This window comes from Caenorhabditis remanei, chromosome II (genome assembly GCF_010183535.1).
Source record: "Caenorhabditis remanei strain PX506 chromosome II, whole genome shotgun sequence".
Classification (NCBI taxonomy): Eukaryota; Metazoa; Nematoda; class Chromadorea; order Rhabditida; family Rhabditidae; genus Caenorhabditis; species Caenorhabditis remanei.
In genome coordinates this window covers 16154468-16171698 of record NC_071329.1, presented here as the reverse complement: position 1 = coordinate 16171698, position 17231 = coordinate 16154468, and the positions used below count along the sequence as shown (strand labels likewise).

At 38.9% G+C, this 17231-nt stretch overlaps 5 protein-coding genes across 5 annotated transcripts; 4 read left to right on the top strand and 1 right to left on the bottom strand.

Annotated features, from left to right (window-relative positions):
* Positions 1 to 409: 409 nt before the first annotated feature.
* GCK72_007312 (uncharacterized protein) lies at positions 410 to 4443 on the top strand (the record flags this gene model as incomplete). The annotated part of the gene is made up of 7 exons (XM_053726103.1): positions 410 to 525; positions 1062 to 1298; positions 1787 to 2063; positions 2114 to 2461; positions 2950 to 3102; positions 3149 to 3540; positions 4242 to 4443. 7 exons carry the CDS (start codon positions 410 to 412, stop codon positions 4441 to 4443), a joined length of 1725 nt encoding a protein of 574 aa, XP_053590297.1.
* Positions 4444 to 7590: 3147 nt separating this feature from the next.
* Positions 7591 to 10021, bottom strand: GCK72_007311 (uncharacterized protein; the record flags this gene model as incomplete). The annotated part of the gene is made up of 4 exons (XM_003095185.1): positions 7591 to 7959; positions 8692 to 8853; positions 8900 to 9211; positions 9791 to 10021. The coding sequence occupies 4 exons, from the start codon at positions 10019 to 10021 to the stop codon at positions 7591 to 7593; spliced, it is 1074 nt and encodes a 357-aa protein (XP_003095233.1).
* Positions 10022 to 11288: 1267 nt separating this feature from the next.
* On the top strand, positions 11289 to 12863 carry GCK72_007310 (uncharacterized protein; the record flags this gene model as incomplete). Its single annotated transcript, XM_053726102.1, has 3 exons — positions 11289 to 11356; positions 11402 to 12685; positions 12734 to 12863. 3 exons carry the CDS (start codon positions 11289 to 11291, stop codon positions 12861 to 12863), a joined length of 1482 nt encoding a protein of 493 aa, XP_053590296.1.
* Positions 12864 to 13375: 512 nt separating this feature from the next.
* Positions 13376 to 14960, top strand: GCK72_007309 (uncharacterized protein; the record flags this gene model as incomplete). Its single annotated transcript, XM_003095195.2, has 3 exons — positions 13376 to 13443; positions 13490 to 14773; positions 14822 to 14960. The coding sequence occupies 3 exons, from the start codon at positions 13376 to 13378 to the stop codon at positions 14958 to 14960; spliced, it is 1491 nt and encodes a 496-aa protein (XP_003095243.2).
* A 698-nt stretch (positions 14961 to 15658) lies between these two features.
* On the top strand, positions 15659 to 17230 carry GCK72_007308 (uncharacterized protein; the record flags this gene model as incomplete). The annotated part of the gene is made up of 3 exons (XM_003095180.2): positions 15659 to 15726; positions 15772 to 17055; positions 17101 to 17230. The coding sequence occupies 3 exons, from the start codon at positions 15659 to 15661 to the stop codon at positions 17228 to 17230; spliced, it is 1482 nt and encodes a 493-aa protein (XP_003095228.2).
* Position 17231: the final 1 nt, after the last annotated feature.

Here is a 17231-nt window from a genome sequence, read left to right as displayed (position 1 = left end):
AATTTTTCATCAAAAGTGTTCACATTTTTGATGATTTTAAAAAAAATTTCTTCTCATTCTGAAGGATAGTCGAAAACTTGACTTTTTCAAAAATACGAAAAAAAATAGAACTTTGAAATTTGGCGCCGAGTACCAGGGTCTTTATCCATGTCTTAATTTTGTTCACAAGGCCCGGCCCGGCTTGGCCCGGTCCTTCACAATTATAATCATTCCCAGGATTTGCTATTCGAATAGCGAATATGTCGTTATCTTTCCCATAGTACCCGATAGCATCGTTCAGGTCACGAACGACTGGCAATTAGAACCCTTTCTCCTGTTTTTCTATCTTTTTTTTTTACTTTTGTACTTAATTTCAAATTCTTATTTATTTCAGTACAACTTCAACCCCCAAATCCCACCGCAATTCAATATGAACTCCAAAAATGTGTCAAACAAGAGAGAGTTTGAGAAGATGACATCTGGAACAAGAAACACAAGAAGTCACAATGAGCACCGTTCCAATGATGAAGCAGGACCAAGCCAAGGGTAAGAAACAAATTCTATTAGTTCCTCACAGTTGTTACAACTGCGCCCCACCAAGACCCTCTTGAGAAAAAGAGAAATACCTCCATTTCTCTGCGTCTCTCAATTCTCCCATCTTATTCCCCTTGCACGGTGATTTTTCTGAACTACATAGTAGGTAGAAAAGTTCGGCCCGAAGAGTAAAAATGGGCGGAAATGGATCATCTAGAACTAGTGTAGAGTTTCATTTTTATAGTTGACAACTTTTTTGTACGGATACTCCCTAGCAAGTTACATATCGACAAAGTAATTTCTTCCTCAAATCGATCAATATCAGTGTAAAATAGTGTTTTTTTTGAGCTGTCCCCTTACAATGACCATAACTCTGGAGGGAGTGTCCGTACAAAAAAGTAGTCAACTACAAAAATAGAGTTCTACTCTTGGTCTGTCGATCCCATAAAAACTCATTTTGTTGGACAGTTAGTTTTACCATGAAATACTCTCAAAGTTGAAAGCAGTTTCTACAATTTTTGTATTAAAAAACCTTTTTTTTATTACAGACTTCGCCAAGTTCCACAAAGCCGGGTTCTTTTACCTCTTCAACAAAACTCGCAAAATGCACCAAAAAGAACAAAAATTGAGAAGAAGCAAAATGATCAGGAGCCGACAACATCGAATGCTTTGATTCTTCCAGTGAATCTTGACGACTCTACGGATCCCCCAAAGACTGTGGTTGAATCAGTTTTTGATGACGGCTCCGATGACACAATTGACGATGTGGTGGAGACAGATGAGCAGTGAGTTATATCATTTTACTCGGTAGCTACAGTTCCGCTAAAAAAAAGTTTGAGAGTGTGTCATGGTAATTCTGATTGTCACACCAGGTTTTAAATGAATCATACAGATTAAAAGTAGAGCTTCATTTTTGTAGTTGACGACTTTTTTGTACGGACAATCCTTCGAGAGTTATGGACTGAAATGGGACGATTTGAGGGAGAAATTACTTTGTTGATTAGTAACTTTTAAGATAGTGTCCCTACAAAAAATTATCAACTACAAATATGATGTCCTATTTTTGCTCTGTCCAACGCACATAAAATGAAATTTGTTGGACAATCAGGCGACACCGAAATACATAGTCAAAATTGGTCATTTTCCACTAAAGACAGCCAAAGTTCTTATTCCACCTTTCTTTGAAAAAACTGATAACAACTTTCTGATTTATCAAATTAGGAAAAACGGGTTCAATGTATAGAGGCACTATAGAAACACAGAAGATTTTCAGAATCGCCACTCGCTTGAACCAAACTCTGATTGCCATAGTGATCACAAACAACAGAAACATCGCCAACCAGAGAAATCCCAGAGTTAAAGTGATCACTGAATTTAAATCTTTTATTCCACATGGCTGTATTGAAGCCAATAGAGCTCAACGCGCCGGGTCGTGGCGTCGAGACGAGAGACTCTATCTGCCAGGAATCCCAGCAAAGAAATTCTGTGTGGAAGACGTGACCATTCATGGGGACTCTGAAAATTACTGGCAAATTCAAACACTTTTTATGGTGAGTGTGTCATTCCATGAACATTTCTGAAAAATAAAATTTCTTTTCAGGACAAGAAATGCAACGTGAAGGTGTACTTCGTTGGGTGGTCTTGTCTTGCGATGGAGTCTCAGAAACGTCTGAAATTGAGAAGCTCTGCCCCCGCCATGATCCAAAATGTTGAAATTCGAAACAAATTTTTGGAAAGCCTCAAAAGAATGGTGGACTCGGACGAAATGAAATATTGCGTTGATCGAGAGAAGAATCTGAATGAAGTCATCGAGTCCAATCCTGACCATATCTTTTGGGCGTATCAGGACTTATCGTTCTTCCACTCGAAAGTCCATCTGAATAATCGGATGGGCACTATTTTCTATATGTGCATGAGGAAGGAGATGGTGACACCGCCCGTGTATGCAGTGAGTTTTTCAGTTTTGATTTTGGTTAAAGGATTCTGAATTGTGGTTTTTATAGAAAATTTTCAATAGAAACAAAGTTGAGATATCCTTGTACTTACAGTACCATGCAGTAAAACATACAATTTGGCCTTTTTCAGTTGAAAATGACCATCTTTGAGAAGGTGTTACAGTATCACTGATCGTTCCACAAAATGAAATTTTTAATGGATCATACAGAACAAAGGTAGAGCTTCATTTTTGTAGTTGACAACTTTTTTGAACGAGCACTCCCTAGAGAGTTATGGGCAATTAAAAGGGAACAGCTCGAAAATCACTCTATTTTGCTCAGAGAAAAAATGAGCTCTACTTTTAATCCGTATAATTCTCTAAAAATCTACTGGGTGTGACAATGCCATCACACACACTCAAAGTTGTATAGTTTCAACTGGAAACGGATAAAGTCCATAACCTTTTGACCGGTACTGTACTTTAAAATGGAAAAATTTCAGTACTCCACCGTGAACGTCGTCCACAGCGACGCCTATCTTCTGTGTGAAAAATCTCCAATGATTCGCAGACTCCTTTCCACTCGAATGACTTACGCCGATCCGAACAATCTCGGCGCATGTGAGACGCCAGGAACATGTCGGTGTAACTACAGGGTAAGTCCTGACTAGATTTTTCGAAAATTGAAATGTTTATTTTCAGTTTAATGAACTATTCAAGTCTCACATGCACGAAGACATCCTGATCATCCCGAAAAATCGACAATACGACAAGCATGGATTATTGGATTTGGAAGGGCACAACAATTACGATGAGAGAGTTGTGATGGAGTGCTCTGATGCGTGTGGATGTTCTTGGAGGTGCCCACGCCGACAACTTCAAAGAGGACAGCAGTTGAGTCTCGTTGTCTATTATTTGGATGAGATCAGAGGTTTTGGCATGAAGGCGGCAGAACCAATTAAGAAAGGGCAATTCATATCTGAATATGTTGGCGAGATGCGAGTGCTGAAGGAGGGTGAGAAGAGAAACACTTCCTATGATGCCGGATTTGCTCTTCTCAACCGAAATCTGGTCATCACTTCGGAGAACATCGGGTGAGTAGTTGTCAAGTTTAGCATTAGGTTATGACAGACGTATATGATGAGTCTGCGGACTCACCTGTCATACACATTCAAACCTTTGGATAGATCAAAAAACAGATGTGTTGCCATGAAAAATGACTTCTGGGAAATAAACAGAGGGAATATTGGATAATTATTCCTAAGAGTTTACGAGTCCGGAAAACTCTTAAAACTTTTTTCGAGACTAAAAACTTATGCTCACCTCGTAAGCAGTTCGAATGAGTATAAACATGACTTGGTATGGAATTCAGGAATCCAGTTTTTGATCTACCTTTGGGAACACTAGTGCCAAACTTAAGAGACTATATTAGCTCCGCAGAGTTCTTACAACTGCGCTCCACCGAAATGCCCTTGAAAAATGTCTCTTTTTCTCTGAGTCTCTCAATTTCGAACACAGTTTTCTTCGATTTCGGTAGAGCGCGGTTGTGAGACGCGTGTTGTGCTATTACTGACTTCTACACTTGCAACTGGCCCCGCCAGGGTTTTAGTACAAACATTTAAAATCTTGAATTTTCGACTGAATGTTTTTAAATATCGATATAAATTCAAGCTGGCGAAAGATTCTTGACCAATTTTGACAAAAATTTCAAATTAAAAAAAAAAAAGTTGTGCTCATTTTCTTAATCCGGGCAGGGCCTAGACAGTGCAAGTTTGCTAACTTTCAATTCTTACAGAAACGTCTCCCGGTTCTTTTCCCATGCCTGCACCCCAAACGCCGCATTCATGGAGGTATACTCCCGCCGATATGAGACGGACCCCCTCATTCCAAGAATCGGTGTCTTCGCCCTCCAGGACATTGAAGTTGGAGAAGATGTGACCGTCTCCTATTGGTCAAAGGATGCAATGCCAGAAAAATCTAAGTTGCAGTGCAAGTAAGCGATTCGAAAAAAGGTTTCCAGATTGAAAATGTTTTTGTTTCAGGTGCATAGAGGATTGTCCAAATTTTCTTCCTTATGATTGAACTTTGTTGTAAAATTTTCCGGTTTCTCTTTTTTTGAATAATTTGTTATAAATCAGCTATCACAAAAGATTAGAGAACATAAAAGTTTATTCGAAAAATTGAGAAAAGTTTACTTACAAATCCATGTTTTTCTTGAAAAACACTAAAAATGAGTCAGATTCCTTTTCAGGCAAATCCGCTGGTATAATGGAACGCAGATCTTGGAGAGTATTGATTCCAGAGAGATTCTTCTCAATCACACTGTACAGGCCATATCGAGCGGAAAGTTTCAGTTTAGAAGACATTGCCATTTTTGATTTCTCTAGCAGAAATTCCTCACATCTTTTGATTGCAGTCGGAGCGTCATACATATCCGCCAAGTGAAGGATTCCATCGACAGTGCTATCTGTAATTGAAGTGTTTCTTATTATTAGCTCGGTACAGGTCTTACAACTGTGCTCCACCGAAATCCCCTTAAAATGTCTCTTTCTCTGAGTCTCTCATTTTCGTGCACAATTTTCTTCGGTTTCGGTAGAGCGCGGTTGTAAGACGCGTGCCGTGCTAATATTTTCTCAGAGATTGCTTACCATCAATAGACGATTCTCCATGCAGGAGTTCCAGAAAGTTCTGGAAACTTTCTGGGTCGACACCTTTGAGTTCGATTCCTGATTTTTCAGATTCCACAAAATCGCCAAACAGCAAAGACTTGAAATATGAAGACTGGATGGCAAGAAACTAGAAATTAGTTTTTTTATAAACTCTTGTTTCTCCTAAGCACAGTGTCATAGAAAGTCCATATGAAGCATCTGCGCTGCAATCAAATTTGGGTAAAACTAGCGCGAAATTCAAAAAAAAATTCCAAAACTTTTTATCTGTTTATTGAAAAAGTGTATTTTTCCTTTTTTGATGAATTAAATATTTCTGTGCGAGGTTTAACCAAAAAAAGCGAGAAAAATGAAATTTCATTCGAAAACTTTAACTCCTTATCATCCACGTAATAAGCACCCAATTTGACTAAGCGGCGACTCAATTTGCAACCTGCCAAGTCGTGTGCAATCGCGCTTCACTAGACATCCGGTTTCGCGGGAAAATAATTTGAATTCATATTGGCTAAAAATGACCCTGTAAATAAGAAAATCCCTTACCATTTTTGATAAATAGAATTTTCTACCCTCCACAATCAACACGATATCCGAAAACTCTCTGATTGACTCATCGAATTTTCTCAGATCTTTTTTCCCAAATCCTTCCATTTTGGTGATTGTAACATGCGCTTCAACGGTCACACTTCCATCAACAATATAACTTTTCTCGAGTCTCTTCCAACTGATAAAATCCTTCCAACCCCAGCCACGAGGATATCTTGGATGTCCGTAACGACAAGGTTCATTGATTTGCATAGACGTTCCGTTTGATGAGATCAGTTTGAGTACGGTCTCTGTTTCAATCACCCATTCTCCATCCTCTCGTGGCTTCGGACATCTTAAATAAATGTGAAAGTATTTTCCCAGACGACCAGCGTGAAGTTACCTGAAAAAAAGGAAAAATAAAATCTTGTCACCGGGATTAAGGTCCGGGTTATTGGCGCCAAAACTCAAAATTCAATTTTTTGCGAAAAAGTTAAATTTCCGACTATCCTTCAGTATTAGGATAAATTCTGAAAAATCATCAAAAATTGTCACATTTTCGATGAGAAATTGAAAAAAAAATCATTTTTGAAGCCGGGCTTTCGGGCCTTACCGGGCCCTGACAAGTTTGGAAAAATATATATTAGAAAATTTCGGGAAAACTGACCATGGGACATTGAAGTGCTCTTCCTCAATACTGTGGAGATCACAATCTTCTCTCATATTGGCCACATCATTGAAAACGTGTCTGATCACAAACTCTTTTTTTGGAATCTCCATTATTATGAAACTGAAAAAAGAATAAATCAATTAAAGAAATCAGAGAAAAAAACTAGGTTGCGAAAGAAGAAATGTTGTGAGTGAGAGAAAGAGAAAATTAGAGCTAGCAAGGTCAGAAGAGAACTAGCCAAAGAGTGCTTATCAGTTCCCGTTATTGAAATTATCGGTGATAAGAAATGCGTCACATTCGTTTTACTTCTCAAGAGGGGGCAACGAATTTTGAGAATCAAACATTGATAAGACTCGACTCCCATTATAATGAAAACACTAACTAGACAATGATGCAGACGTATTTCGAGCAACTATGACGTGTTATATACAAAAAGAAAGTTTGAAAAATGGGTTTTCAAAATTAGGAATTAGAATCTGAAATTTCAGAAGACGTGGTGTTTTCATGGTCACTGGAATATCAAAAGCACTGAAATCAGAACTAAACTTTCAGACATATCAGTGTGCCGCGGTCATACTAATTATATTCCATTGGCTAATTTTTATGAAACGTGTAGATCTAAAATAAAGCTTTGTTTATGTAATTAATAACTTTTCTGTATGAGCATATCCTAAGAAGTTTGCAGGCGGCGAAGTAATTTTTTGCGGAAATTGGGATTTTCAAGCAGTGTATTTAGATGAACTTTAACTTCCCAGGCAAAATTCGTACGAAAAAGTAGCCAACTACAAAAACAAAGCTCTAATTCTAATCTACACATTTAATAAAAATTAGGAATTGTGAGATGATCAGTGAGGAAGTTGAACACTCACGAAATCGATCCAGCAGAAAATAGGTCAAAGTTTGCTAAACAAATCTTGTTTTTCAATCCTAGTGACCTAGTTTGGAACTTTTTTACAAAAAAAGAAAATACGGACATCATATCGCAGGAATTTCTGATCATTTGGGTCAATCTCGGGAAAAATCGGTTCGGGTACTGGGCTAGGGCGGGATAGATTTCTGTTATTGTGTTTCATAAAAAAACATTAAAAAAAAGTAATATTTATGTCAATAATCATTGAAAGCAAAATCGAAAAAAGAGAGAGAACAAGAGAAAGTTCAAAAGAAAACTGATTTAAAACACTGATTATTATAAGAAAATCAAAAATAAAGAATCAAAAGTTGTACTTTTGCTCAATTGCTCTTAACAAGGAAAGCTATTATTAGAAATTATTAGAATCGTGGCTAAATTAATAACGACGGTGATCGAGTCCACGACGATGGCGATAAAGATTTTCATACAGATCAATGTAGTTCATGTCCATGGTTGGTTTTGTCACCTCGATCATGTAATCATTCAGAATATGACGTCCCGAGTTGTGGGCGGCACAAATTTCAGCAGCCTCCTTATCCGCGTAAATGATTGAGCCAGTGCCATCAGGTAGAATCTCAATCTGATCCAAAGTTCCGTATACTCCAAAGTAAGTTCGAAGATCGTCGACAGTGTGGATGTCATCTTTGACTCTGGCGAGTTGTAGTTTGTAGCCCGGCCCATTTCTCAATGAATTCTTTGTTGGGAGCGGCAATTCACCGGCTGGTACAGCTTTCTTCGCATCAACCTAGGAAAATTTTAATTGAGTAAAAAATTTGAATGATAATGAATCACACATGGTCATATTTAGCCCATATGAGTTCAAATTATTACGAAATCGCAAGTCTAGCGAAGCGCTTTTGCCCACCACTTGGCAGGCTGCCAATTGAGTCGCTGCTCAGCCAAATCGCGTTTTTCATAAGATTTTTCAAGACGCCTGCGTGGGGAGATCAGTGAGTGGATCCTTTTCAGAATACTTTTTTTGTTAAATTTCAGCTAATTCCAAGCATTTTGGGACTAAAACCACGCTGAACGAGCAAAAACTGACCGAGTTATAAAATTTCAAAAATTTTCGAAAATCCAAATTGTTTCATTTTGCAGATTAACTTGGTCAGTATACACAAAAAATTCAAATTTACGTATTTGAATTCAGCTTGTCAAGGGATTTCAGAAAAGTACCCACAAGCCTTTGTAGGATATAAGGCACCAAACATTTTGGGTTACAGTAGTTTTCGTTGTGAGACCCTTGTGGGTACTTTTCCGAAAGCTCGTGACACACTGAATTCAATGGAAACAATTATTTTGGATTTCTAGGCCACCAATTAGATTTCGAGGCCATGTGAAAACTGATATCACGACATGGGACAATGGCAATTCGAAAGACTCACAAAAATTATTTTGGATGAATTTTTTGAATTTCGCGCTAATTTTACTGGATGCTTCATATAGACCCATAATTCTGTGATAATGAGACACTCACCTTAAATCCTTCAACAAAATGTAGCTTGACACTCAAAGCAGCTTCCATACTTGATACTTTATCAAAAACGACGAATCCAAATCCACGTGAATGTCCGCTTTTCAATTCATACATGACGATTGCATCGACTATTTTTCCGTATTTAGAGAAATGTTTTGAGAGCTGGAACAAAGAAAATTTCAAAAAAGAATTCCGATAGTCAACCAACCATCTCTTTTGTGTGCTCTTGGCGCAATCCTCCGATGAAAATCTTTCTATTTTGAGGGTGTTCGAAAGTGTCCTTCTGATATTTTGGTTGTGACTCGGCAGTCATAGTTCCCATTTCGAAATGACTGATTGGATCAGTATCACAGTAGACTGGGCTTGTTATAGTAAGCTTCACCAAGGGCCGAGTGAGTTTTGGAGTTTCGGACAAAATATTTCGTTCCGGGTAGACTGAGGCCTTTTCTGGGGTTTGGACAGAAGGCGACTTATGGAGAAAGTCTGCATACAATGAGTCGATCGACTTCTCATACTCGATCTGAAAATATATTTCGTTAACTCAACTATTAGCACGTCACGATTTTTGCAACTACGCTCTAACGAAACTGAGGAGAAAAACTTGGAAAATTGAGAGACCAAGAGAAAAATAGGCAATTCTCGAGACATCTGCGTAAGATTTGCGCGAAGTTCAAAAAATGAATTCAATTCTTTTGTATGTTAAAATTTGTTTCCTTTTTTGCTGAATTCGATATTTTTTGTGCGAGGTTCAACCGAAAAAATGAGAAAAATAGAAGAGAAGTAAGCGCAATTCGAAAAATTAAACTCCCTATTGTTCGTCCACGTTATAAGCACGCGATTTGGCTGAGCGGCGACTCAATTGGCAACCTGTCAAATAGTGTGCAAACGCGCTTCACTAGACTCCTGGTTTCGCGGGAAAATAATTTGAATTCATATGTACTAAATATGACCTTGTGCCTAAAAAAAGAAATCGCGAGACGCAGAGAAAAAAGCTAATTCTCAAGAGGATTTTGGTGGAGCGCGGTTGTAATAACTGTGTTTCGCTAATACGTTTTTGTATCGAGGGTCGAGGGGAAACTTAATATAAAAAAAAGCCAACCTTGTTCGACTCTGCATCACTTATCTCCTCGACCTCTTCTTTCTCCGCTTGCCATGCGGAATTCTTTGCGACTACCGGAACAATCGAGAACTCTGAGTTCGATATCAGCTTTGTGAGGATTGAATCAAGATCTTCTGGATGGTTGAATGCTTCAGTATTAATAGTAATCTTCGATCCCTCACAGGGAAATGTGGGAGAGACGTGAATCGCCTCAATCGACTCTTTCTGCATTTTAGCTCTGAAAATCGATAAAAATTACAATAAAAAAGATGGAGGAAAAAAGAAAAGAGAGAAAATGAAATGAGAGGAGGAATGGCAGTGAGAATAGATGACAGTACACCACATTACTGCTATGTGAGCGCGAACGCATCGCGACCGCATCGCGTACATCTGTCACACACATTCAAATCTCTGGGTCAATCAAACAAGCAGATGCGTTGTAACTATGACAATGTGAAAATTGACTTCTGGGAAATGACTTCTGGGAAAAGTAACAAAGGGAATCTCGGATGATTACTATTCAGAGTTTACGGATTCCGGAAAACTTTCAAAACTTTTTTTCGAGCATAAACTTTTGATTACCTCGTGAAGGCAGTTCGAATGAGTCATGACTTGGTACGGAATTCAGAAATCCAGTTTTTGATCTGCCTTTAGGATAATTAATGTCAAATTTAAGAAACTATTATTATTCTGCAAAATAAAAATGATCTGACATAAAATAATAGAACCACTATTGAAATTCTCTTACCGGTCGAACTTTCCGGAAACGAATGTGGATACCACGTGGAGAGTTTCGACGACAAAGCTCGGGGCCAGATGAGGTCGCCAAGGTCAACTTGCTGCGTGGATGTGAGGCTGTTTGGGTTTTTTCCGGATATTCAAGAAAGGAAAGAAAGTCAACAAAGTCAAATTTTCCTTTCCTCGAATCTGGAAAAGGAATGAATGTGATGACACAAAGTCATTTCTCCCTGAAATCGACTAATTTCAGTGCATTAGCGAAATCTAGCGTTGTTAAGAGAGAAATCTTGTCTTCTAATATATTTTTTGTTGGATCTCAAAAAAGGAGGATGTTTCGGATTACTTTCGATCGGTTTTCAATTTTTTTCTCAATTGGATAGGCACAGACAACAACGATTAATTTGGCTCGTGTTTCCTGTGTTACTTGCTTATCTAGTAGAGCAATCTGCATAGTTCGTTGGACAGATATTTACCGTAATCTCTCATTTCTTATCCGACATGATGGCGCGTGAATCCAATCTACAACGACAACCCAGCAGGATGCCCGAGTAATCGAGACACCTGTTCTCTCCCAAGACCTAGGCCACTCTATGATTGCTCACTGCCTCAGCAAATAGACACATCCAACATAATCTTCCTAGTCGTCCTACATCACCCGTTCATATCGATCGTCCATCGTCAGTGCCTCCGTTGTACCTTCTATATTCGTTTCATCCATCGGTTTTCCAATTTTTTTTGTTTTCCCGAATTTGCTGTTACCATGCCAGTCACAGGCTTACAATATGATAGTCTCAGAACAGTTCTACAATATATAGAAGCAAACAAAAGGTATATTCGATCTTTCTCAAAAATATTTTAACTTCTTGGTTTCAGACTTCATCTATCCCAATGTATTCCAACAATCCGTTTTGCCGAAAGAGCCGTACCTCTCAAAATAAATTACCTTCAGTTCAACGAGCTTAGAGTTAATATCAACTCTACAACCTATCAACTGAGTCTTTATAGAGACTTTCATCAAAGGGAAGAAGTCGTCGACCCCTTCCAAAAGGAGAACGATATGGGCGGTGTCCAAAATGATCTGGATCAGTTCGGTTTTTTAGTTCCAATAAATAGGACGGACGTAGTACCAGGAGAAATCGTTTTCGGAGATGTTGTCCATCAAAATCGTAATTTCGCACCAAATTTTCACCTTTCGTTTCCGTGGTCTTACCAACAAAACGATGAGCAAATGAGAAGATACTGTGAAAACTATCTAAAGATATACCAAATAGCGTTGATGAGACGTTTGGAGCAAGGAGATCCAGAAAGAGAAGAAACTCCTGCACATCCGCTTCCAGTAATGGTCAGATTGTTTTCGGATGACGAACTGCTTGCAATGGCTGGTCTAGTTTACCAAGAACTAACCGAGGAGGAATTGGAATTGAAGCTAGTCCTTCTCAATCAAACGCCAACATGGTCACTGGAGATGATAATCACTCGTTTGCGTTATTATCTCCAGCCGTTCGACTGTCTACATAACAATAGAGCAATCCCCTTCACACCACTCATCCAGCTCACAATCTACAGGAAAGGCCAAGAAAAACGAATAGAAAGGTATCCATACACAGTGAAACTACACGCAGCTATGCGAAAACTCAATAGGATGATGTTTGGAGGACGATCTTCCATTGTAAACGTTTACAAATTTTCCTTTCGGCTTAGAAACGAAGTGCTCCGAATTCCAGAAGGAATGAAAATTCGAGTACGAGATTTGAGATTAGAGGAAGACATGAATAGACGCCTCGAAGCTCTGAACAATATAATTGATGAATCGAGTTACCCCTTTGAAGTACTCTCTGTTTTCAACACTGGAGAAGAAGATGATCCATTTGCTCACCCTGTTTTAACAAGTGTCCCAAAGCTTATTTTGGAGGGTCTTAAACCAGATGATATGACTCGTCTATGGAACCTAAGAAACGAAATAATCTCATTCAAATATTACACAGGTATCCGTGTCCGAACTTTTACTGTTGATGATCTTCTTCCATTTGTTCGGAATATACTCGCAGCTAGATCTCCGGTTGGAGTTCGTAGATCATTCGAAGTGCGGGATAAAGCTTTAGGCAACAATTTTTTGATTCAAGTTGCGGAACAGTTCAATGGGGTTAGAAGAAAGAGGTAAGAAATGAATTTAACCTAATCTTCATAATAAAAGGTAAATTTCAGAACTGCAACAATCCCAATGGGAAATGATTCTATCCTCAAAATGTTTTACAAAGGTTCTCAATTCAGTGCTGGAGAAGGCCTTCCACAAATAAGAAGGTGGTACGTTACAATGAAAGTTGTGGAGGCTTGACTGAACTTAAGAAGACAATCGAATGGCACATTACAAAATACATTTTTGTTTTTCCTCGTTTAAAATGTTTTTAAATCAGTTTATAATAAAGTGAAATTCAAAAACAAGAGTAAATCTAGTCACTCTGGAAGAAAACACAACAACGGCTATTTTATCTCGTGTTTTGTATGATACTTGTTGATCAAATAGACCACTGAACACCTGTATGATTCATCTGTTTACCGTAATCCCTTATTAGACTCTAACTCAACATGATGGCGTGCGAATACATTTTAAAACGACAACCCAGCAGGCTGCCCGAGTAAACGTGACGACCTGTTATCTCCCATAATCAAGGTCACTATATAATTGCTCGTTGTCTGAACAAATAGACATATCCTACAGAATCTTCCTATTCCTCCTACATCACTCGTTCATATCGATCTTCTATTGTCAGTGTCTCCGTTGTACCTTCCACCTCCCTTTCATACACCGATTTTCTAAGTTGCCCCTGTCCCGATTTTGCTATCACCATGCCCAGAGGAGTCTTACAATATGATAGTCTCAGAACTGTTCTACAATATATAGAAGCAAACAAGAGGTATATTCGATCTTTCTCAAACATATTTTAACTTCTTCTGTTTCAGATTTTGTCTATCTCAGCGCATACCAGCAATCCATTTCCCCGAAAAAGCCGTGCCTCTCAAAATCGACTATCTTCGGTTCACCGATCTTGGAGTGAACATCAACTCTACAATCTATCAACTGAGTCTCTATAGAGACTTTCATCAAGGCGAGGAAGTGGTCGATTCCTTTCAAAAAGAGAACGATGAGGATTGTGGTGGCCTTAACGATCTGGATAAGTTCGGTTTTCAAGTTCCCATAAATAGGACGGACTTGGTTCCAGGAGAAGTTGTTTTCGGACAAGTGATCAATGAAAATCGTAATTTCGAACCAAATGATCGTCCTTCGTTTCCAAAGTCTCACCAACAAAACGATGAGCGAATGAGACGTTACTATGAGAAACATCTGGAAATATACCAAATTGCGTTGATGAGACGTTTGGAGCAAGGAGATCCAGAAAGAGAAGAAACTCCTACTCGTGCGTTTCCATGGATGATCAGATTGTTCACAGATGACGAATTGCTTGCAATGGCTGGTCCAGTTCGCCAAGAACTAACTGAGGAGGAGTTAGAAGAGAAACTAGCGGTTTTCACTCGCGTGCCAACCTGGTACCTGGAGATGATAATCACTCTTTTGCGCTATTGTCTCCAGCCATTTGACTGCCGACATAACAATAGACCACTTCCCTTCACACCACTCATTCAGCTCACAATTAAACGTAAAGATCAAGTGGAACGAATCGAAAGGTATCCATACACAATGAAGCTGCACGAAGCAATGCGAAAACTCAGCTGGTTGATGTTTGGAGGGCGGACTTCAGTTGTGCACGTTCACAAGTTTTCGTTCCGACTTAGAAACGTAGTGCTACGAAATCCAGAAGGTTTGAAAATTCGAGTACGAGATTTGTGGTTGGACGAAAATATGAATGGACGCCTTGAAGCTTTGAGCAATATAATTGATGAATCGAGTTACCCCCTTGAAGTACTCACTATTTTCAACGGTGAAGAAGAAGAAGTTGATCCATTTGCTCATCCTGTTTTAACAAGTGTCCCAAAGCTTATTTTGGAGGGATTCAAACCAGATGATATGACTCTTCTATTGAACCTAAGAAATGAAAAAGTTTTTTTCAAATATTGGGAGGATTTCCAAACTTTCACAGTTGATGATCTTCTTCTATTTGTTCAAAATATACTTGCAGCTAGATCTCCGGTTGGAGTTCGTAGATCATTTGGGGTGCACGGTGAAGATCTAATCGAGAATTTTTTGAATCAAGTAGTAGTACAGTTCAATGAAATCAGAAGAGACAGGTAAGAAAATCAATTTGACATGAATTTTAAAACAAAAAAGATTTTTAGAACTGCTGGAATCCCAATGGGAAATTATTCCTACCTCAAAGTGTTTTACAAAGGTGTTCTCACAAGTGTTCGAGAAGACCGTCCACAAATTACGAGGTGGTACGTTACAATGACTGTTGTGGAGGCTTCACTGGATTAAGAAGATGATAGAATGGCACATTACAAAACAAATTTCTGTTTTCCTTTGTTTAAATTCTTCAAAAAAAAAGGTTTATAATAAAAAGTTAAATTTCTTTTCGGATTATTATTGATCAACTTTCTAAACTTTTCTCCCTTGACACGAACAACAACGACTTTTTATCTAGTTTTGTATGTTTTTTTTCTAATATAATAGGGCACATCTCCACACGTTGAGGCCCATGCTACCTATGCAAACGCGCTCTAAAAAAGACATGGTCCGCAATACGTGGCGGTGAACATTAGAATCTATTTTCCTACAGAAAATTTTAGGATACGTGAAAATATTTTCATTTTCACGTAGTTTCTCGTTAGAGCGTGTTTGCATAGGTAGCCTGGGCCTCAACGTGTCTCCATAGTTCATCGCACAGCTGTTTACCGTAATCTCTCATTCCTTATCCGACATGATGACGCGTGAATCCAGTCTACAACGACAACCCAGCAGGCTGCCCGAGTAAACATGACCACCTGTTCTCTTCCTAGGCTGCTCTATAGCCGCCCATTGTCTCAACAAATACACACATCCTACAGAATCTGTCCATTCCTCCCCCTTCACTCGTCCACATCGATCTGTCATTGTCATTTTCCCCCATTGTACCTTCTATCTCCCTCTCATACATCGATTTTACGATTTGCCTCTGTCACGATATTGCTTTCATCATGCCCAGAGAAGTCTTACAATATGATAGTCTCAAGACTGTTTTACAGTATATAAAAGCTAACAAAAGGTATCTTCGCTCTTTTTCAAAAATATGTTAACTTCTTGGTTTCAGACTTCATCTTTCCCAATTTATTCCATCAATCCGTTTTGCCGAGAAAGCCGTGCCTCTCAAAATCGACTATCTTCAGTTCACTGATCTTGGAGTTAATATCAACTCCACAACCTATCAACTGAGTCTCTATAGAGACTTTCATCAAGGGGAAGAAGTCGTCGACCCCTTCCAAAAGGAGAACGATATGGGCGGTGTCCAAAATGATCTGGATCAGTTCGGTTTCTTAGTTCCAATAAATAGGACGGACGTGGTACCAGGAGAAATCGTTTTCGGAGATGTTGTCCATCAAAATCGTAATTTCGCACCAAATTTTCACCCTTCGTTTCCGTGGTCTTACCAACAAAACGATGAGCGAATGAGACGATACTATGAGAACTGTCTAAAGATATACCAAATAGCGTTGATGAGACGTTTAGAGCAAGGAGATCCAGAAAGAGAAGAAACTCCTGCACATTCGTTTCCAGTATTGGTCAGATTGTTTTCGGAGGACGAACTGCTTGCAATGGCTGGTCCAGTTTACCAAGAACTAACCGAGGAAGAGTTAGAACGGAAACTAGTCCTTCTCAATCAAACGCCAACCCGGTCACTGGAGATGTTAATCACTCGTTTTCGCTATTGTCTCCAGCCGTTTGAATGCCGACATAACAATAAACCACTCCCCTTCACACCACTCATCCAACTCACTATCAAAAGAGAAGGCCAAGAAAAACGAATCGAAAGGTATCCATACACAATGAAACTGCACGAAACAATGAGGAAACTCATCCGAATGATGTTTGAAGGACGGAATTCAATTGTAAACGTTCAAAAATTCTGCTTCTGGTGTAGACACATAGTGCTCCGAATTCCTGAAGGATTGAAGATCCGAGTAAGAGATTTGAGATTAAATGAAAATATGAATGGACGCCTTGAAGCTTCGAGCAACATAATTGATGAATCGAGTTACCCTCTTGAAGCACTCACCATTGTCAACATGATTCAAGAAGATGAAATTGATCCCTTTGCTCATCCTGTTTTAACGAGTGTCCCGAGACTTACTTTGGAGGGATTTAAGCCAGAGGATATGACTCGTCTATTGAACCTAACAAACGACAAAGTCACTTTCAAATATTCTACGGGTCCCCGAGCTTTCACTGTTGATGATCTTATTTCATTCGTTCAAAATATTCTTGCAGCTGGATCTCCGGTAGGAGTTTGTAGATCATTCAAAGTGCGGGATAAGGCTTTAGCCATACATTTCTTAAATCTGGTAGTGGAACAGTTCAATGGAATCAGAAGATACAGGTGAGAAATGAATTTGATTGAATTTTCATGAAAGGTAAATTTCAGAGCTGCCAGAATCCCAATGGGAAATAATTCTATCCTCGAAATGTTTTACAAAGATACTCTCTCAAGTGTTCGAGAAGACCGTCCACAAATTACGAGGTGGTACGTTTCAATGACTGTTGTGGCGCCTTGAC